Consider the following 6000-nt stretch of genomic DNA (forward strand, 5'->3'; position numbering starts at 1 on the left):
ACAGGCAAAAGGGGAAAAAAAAAGAAAAGAACAGGCGACTGCTGCAAGAATTAGGCTTCATTAAAAAAACTTTGCAATGCTAACCGATACCCCCCAAGACCACCAGAGAGGGGTTCCCTCCAAAGAGCTTGTTTAGAGGTTGTACAAGAAAGGGACTTCCACCCAGGAGAGGCTGAACCTGGGGCAAATGCGGTAAGGGGTGCTCATGCGAACCATCCAGTCCCAAGCAGGTGAGGACAAAAAGGAGAATGCTGTGGTGGGGCCTAGCTGAAAACTTATAGTTAAATAGTCCTATCAGGTTGTGGGGGTGTAGCCACAACCCAATGTGTGCTGCCATGATACGCCAGGAAATTAAATTTCTGTGAAAATTCTGAAAACCCCTTTGTTTCCATAGGTAAAAGGAAGCTTAATTTGAATTATTGGCAGTTAATTTGAAAAATATCGTATTGTGGTTTGAACAGATTTAATATGTTAATTAACAGTAGTTGACAACATGAATTGTGTAAGAAATACAATATACAAAAATAACATTTTATGTTTTCAGTTAATTCTTCATATGGACAAAGTGTACTGAGCTGCAATAGACCTAAACAAGTGTACAACTATTACATGAGTAAAACTATATGACTGAAGTCTTCAAATATAGTTTGTCAAAAATAATGGAATGTAGCAATCAACAAAATAATGTAATGCGTACAGATATCAGTCAAGAACACAACATATTCATTTTTCTCTACAGTATATATCTACAAATATATAGAAAATAATAAAATCAGCAATTGATTTCTCTGTGGGAAGTTCTCCAAATGCACACACATTCAAGTCAATTACAGGAATGACCTGCAGATACAGTCCTAATCCAGGTCTGAACCAAATTATGCTTGTTTGGCAAACAGCCAAACTAAATTGGTATTCAGCTGTGTCAAACCTCCATCAGCAGCCAGAAGTGATACATTTAGCAGCAATATTACACCAGGTCCTGATCTGAGTATGCAGCCTAGGTGGCCATGAAGGTGGCAGTGAGCTTGTCCCCCTATCCTCCTGAACTATACCAAGCCACATGCCCTCAACATGTTGAGGGGTATCCATGCTGATGAGCACAAGAGCCCCTTCTCTGCAACCCTGGCCTGGTGGTTCCGGGGGTCTGCAGTTGGGGGGCTTATTGAAATCTAAAAGCACTTTTTAGCAATAAAGGCCACCCATGTAAAGGGCAGGGGAGAGGAGAGGCAGAGTACAGGGGAGACATTAGGTGTGTAATATCTCCATAAAGCCTATCTTTATGTCCCCATAAAGAGAACCTGAAATCTGATCAGTGCTATCACATAGGGGGCTTGTTAGCCCCTATGATAGCAATGTAGTTTAAAGTAAAAATAAATAAATAAAAAAGTGTTAAAATGTTAAATATAATTAAATAAAAAAATAGCAAAAATAAATAAATAAAAGCACCCCCATCACCCCAAAAAAACACACCTATAATTGAAAATGCATGCATAGAGCCCACAAGTGTATGTAAATGATTGCGCCACATATGTGATGTATCACAGCACAAGCCAGCGCAAGATCAATAATTATAGGTCACTAATTTATGGTTAACGCTAAAGTGATGAGCTGTAAAAGCATTTAAACTGTCACCTATTGATAATTTTAAGTACTGTAATTTTTTGCCATTTCTCAGGTGCACGAAGTTGTAAAGCTTGATATATTTGGTATCTATTTTCTTGAGACTACCTCATATTTTATTTTGTAAAAGAAAATTGGGGATTACATTGTGTTTGTTTGCACTAAAATTAATTTAGGTGTATTTTTTCCTGGGGAAATTGTTAAACAGTTTTGCAAATATTGTGCAACATAAAAAATAGTAACTGCCAATGTTTTAGTCTACAAGGCCTCTGAGTTCAGAAAATGTTCCAGGGGTTGTAATTAATTTTATAGCCAATCATGGTGATTTTAACATGTGTGTGTGAAAAATGAAAACAAATTGCTTTAGAGGGGAATTGGTCAGCAATACTAAACTCGCTGATCCCTGCCAAACTGAATTAAAAAATGTTTGTTTTTTTGACAATCTTTTGCCTATTAGCTTAGAAAATGGCTGTTACTATAGTTTATTATTCAGCTCCTATTGGTAACAATTGGGTTCCAATTTGCCTTCTTATCTTCAGTCATGTTCGCCGAACCTGCCTCAATCCAAACCCAGGTATTTTTGGCTCTTTCCTAGTCAACAGTCCCAGACACAAGTCTCAGACACAATTACAATTTATTCTGAGACTGAAAATTGGAAAGCTTTGCAACCACAGTCTATTAGCTTAGAAAAAGGTGGTTACTATATTTTATTATTCAGCACCTATTGGTATCAATTGGGTTCCAATTTGCCACCCAATCTTCAGTAATGTTCACGGAACCTGCCTCAAACCAAACCCAGGTACTTTTGTCTCTTTCCTAGTCAACACAAGACTCAGACAAAAGTCTCAGACACAATTACAATTTATTCTCATACTTAAAATTGGAAAGAGGGTCAGCTTTGCAACCACAGCATTTTACACTCCGGTGTAAACTGTAAAAAGCAAAGTAAGGGGAAAATTGCATTTATGACAAAAAATAATAATTTAATGACAGTACTTTACAAAAAATGATAATTCTTCTGTGAGAATGTATTTACTGCTACTACTAGCACATTTGGGAATGTATATATTTGGTTTAAAAAAAATATTTAATCTATTGTCTTCAACATTATCCCCCTTCATCAAGAGGCTTGATAAAACTGAAAAAGAAAGATACACTTTTAGTTACACTAATAATCAGTAGTTGTCAGTGGGGTAGAAGGGATGCTTGGGGGGCAGTTGCTAGACTCTGGCACTCAGAGAACATGCCTCAAGACTCCTTTGCAGCAGTTGTTGAAAACAGTCACAATTTTTCCTGTTAAAAAATGGCATTCTCTACAGAACTTTGGCTCTGATATTTTTATCATATTTTATCCTCATACCTCCACTTCTTGGACTATTACATGCATATAACACTCAAAATGTTTAGAGTTATTTTAGGCAGATTATCGCTTTTAAAAATCTATCAGTTTTTAAATAAACAACAGGGTTTCTATGCTTGCTTGTACTTTAATGCACAATATCCTTTTTGAACAGCATGCCATGCAGTTTATCAACTCGTGAACTAATTTATTTTTATTTTTTTAAATATACATTTGATTTAGATTTTTAGTTATAGCATCATATTTATCATATTAGTGCTATGAATAATTAAACAAATTTGTTTTATAATAGTAGACCTACATCTGATTTTAAATATCAGTGAAAGACAATTTCAACTCGTTTCAACTACAAGCTTATTTTCGTATGACTCAATTAGGAATATGGAACATAAGAAATTGTGGAAGCTGGGAATCTGCAAATTACTTCTGGTGTCCTTTTACATGCCCAGATTACCTGTCAGCAAACATCCAGGACATTAGCTTGGGTCTAACCGTATGTTAGGGGAAGAAAATCAAAAAGAGGAAAAACAGCAAAGGAGAGAAGAAAAAGAAAAGAGGAGATGGGGACAACCACATCATCTCTCCAGCACACACGCATGCGCACACACATACACACACACACACTTTACAATGTAGACTTTTACAAAACCCACAATATTTTAGGCTACCCCAGGTCTTTTAGGACTCTAGCAGCACCCCTGGCTGCCAACTGCCCCTAATTTCCAGGAATAGAGTCAGAGTTTAAGTATAAGATCCGTCTTGTGCCTGCCAATAATCACTGTCAGACATTAATGCTTTATTTGTTTTTTGAAGCACAACATTTTATTGATATGAAAAATATCTGTTTTTCCAAATTAATACACATATCCCTATATTGTATATAGTTCCCTTGTGTCATGCAAACCTGTACTGTGCATGCCCCACATACTTCAACTCAGCAGTGCATTTATATAAAATTCAGGCAAGAATGCACTAGTACTTGCCTTGTCTGCTTACCTAGACACATTCATTTCAGTTGGTGGCCTCTGAGTCTTCTCCACAGCCAGTTTGGTGAAGATCCCAATCAATACCATCAGTGCAGCCACGCCACAAATAATATACACAATCATATTGGTCTTGTCCTTGCTGGGGTCTTCACTCGACTCATCTCCTTGGGCAGGTGGTTTACCAGGGTTTGCCCAATTTGGGGTGTCATAGTTTGAACACATGCTTTGGTCCAACCTCCCGTGCTTGAACTGACAGCAGAAGCGGTATCCGCATGTACCACAGCAGTACAAATAACTGCTGGCGTTGCAATTGAATGGTGGGTCCCACTGACCCATCACATCATAGTATCCTCTGCATCGGTCAGCTTCTGCTGGTAACTCTGTTGGCATTGATGGTTTATATGTACCTTGGATTGTCTCTTCAGCCAAACCTGCCTTTGTGTTTAGGGTTCTTGCAGTGACCCAAAAAGAATCCCATAATACAAGCCAATATAAACCAAGTCGCATATATGCCTCCATGGAAAGCTTTTTCCAAAACAAAAAAAAATGGTTGCACAATTTTTTTAGATAAAGTTTGAAAGCATATACATTTAAAATAAACAAAAATTCCCTCCAACCAGAGTTTCCCGACAGCCCCTAAAGTTCTACTTATTAGAAAAGAAGATTTTTGTTAAAAAACAAACATTACCCAGGTGGGTCAGTAGGAAACATTAATGCTGCGTTAAGTAATCAATTACCCCTTTTCCATAGGAAGTTGATTTGTCCTTTATGTGTTAGTATTGATTTTTCAAGCTTTGTCACATCCAAACGCTGTTATTGGGTAACAATCCAAGTTTTATTTTCTTCACTTCTTGTACATCCTATGATTATCTGTTTGATCCTTTTTCATTTATCAAATTTCCTTGCTTCTTTTATCCAACAGCATCCTCTCTCACTGAAGTATCACAAATATGTCCTGCTAACAAGCTAATGGGTGGAGGGAGAGTGTGGGGAGTGAGCTTTCTCTATAGGCAGGAACACTGCACAGTCTGAGTGAACAGAGCTCCCTGGGGCTTGACTGCCCCCTTGTTCTGATGTGATCTGTTTGACTGCAGCCACAACGTGTCATTATTAGATAAAGTGAAAATGTGGAACGCCAAGGACAAGGCTGGTACATTTTAAAGTGTAAAGCATGGCTAGTCTACAATCTTGTTTCAGTGATGTAACAATTTGCTGACAACTTAGGGCTTAAGTAGTTTACACTAACAAGCATTTGACATGACTGGTATATTGCTGATTTACCGGCTGCCTTGACCACACTTGACTCCCACCTTACCCAGCTTATATGAATAAGACAGGACCACTGTAGAATGGATTTAAATGGCCATAGCAGCCTTTTATTAACAAAAACACCATTAACAATACATCTTTTTATCACATTCCATGAAGATAAACCTTTACTCCACTAATGTACACTAACTGACTCTCTTAGTGCAGGTATTTGGAGGAGAACATGGTCTACCGCAGGGGTGGCCAACTAGTGGCCCGGGGGCCACATGTGGCCTGCGGAGCCCTTGATGTGGCCCGCCACCTTCTGCTCTGGAATGGCGGGTTAGCAAGCCCAGATCGCAGGTTGCCAAACCGTCATACCACAGCATTGGTGTTGTGAATGAAGCTGGTGGTAAAGGAAGAAAACGGCTGCAGAGCCCATGAGCTGATGCTTCCTGTACAGTGTCGGCTTTTGCCACAGGCAGAGTCTATGGCAAAGTTCAGTTAACCCACAGGATAGACACAGGTGCACTACCCTGCATCCGCGGTGTGGGCAATCAGTGTGAAAGCAATTTAGGCCCTTTTCACACGATAGACCCTACCCAATCAGACCCTCAATTCACCTTTACAGAGTGGCAGATGTAAACAGACTTTCGTCCGGGTGGATCTTAGGGCCTATTGAGTAGTCGTGACCTGTCATTCACCCGCTCCGCTCATTGTGGCCTGCGACTGGTTACCAAGTTGCTTAAGTGGCCCTCGCTCTTAAAAAGGTTGGGCACCTCTGGT

The 6000-nt window shown here is 39.1% G+C and overlaps 1 protein-coding gene across 1 annotated transcript in view; it reads right to left on the reverse strand.

The window, feature by feature from the left end:
• SHISA8 (shisa family member 8) overlaps nt 1-5012 on the reverse strand; it is a 408698-nt gene extending 403686 nt beyond the window's left edge. Inside the window, exon 1 of the mRNA XM_077451006.1 lies at nt 3977-5012. Within this exon, the coding sequence (XP_077307132.1) occupies nt 3977-4485 (509 nt within the window). The 5' untranslated portion in view covers nt 4486-5012. The remainder of the gene's footprint in view (nt 1-3976) is intronic.
• Between the last annotated feature and the right edge of the window lie 988 nt (nt 5013-6000).

The sequence above is a fragment of the Lithobates pipiens genome, unplaced genomic scaffold, assembly GCF_037356315.1.
Source record: "Lithobates pipiens isolate NorthernLeopardFrog02 unplaced genomic scaffold, aLitPip1_a1.2 Scaffold_23, whole genome shotgun sequence".
NCBI classification, from domain to species: Eukaryota; Metazoa; Chordata; class Amphibia; order Anura; family Ranidae; genus Lithobates; species Lithobates pipiens.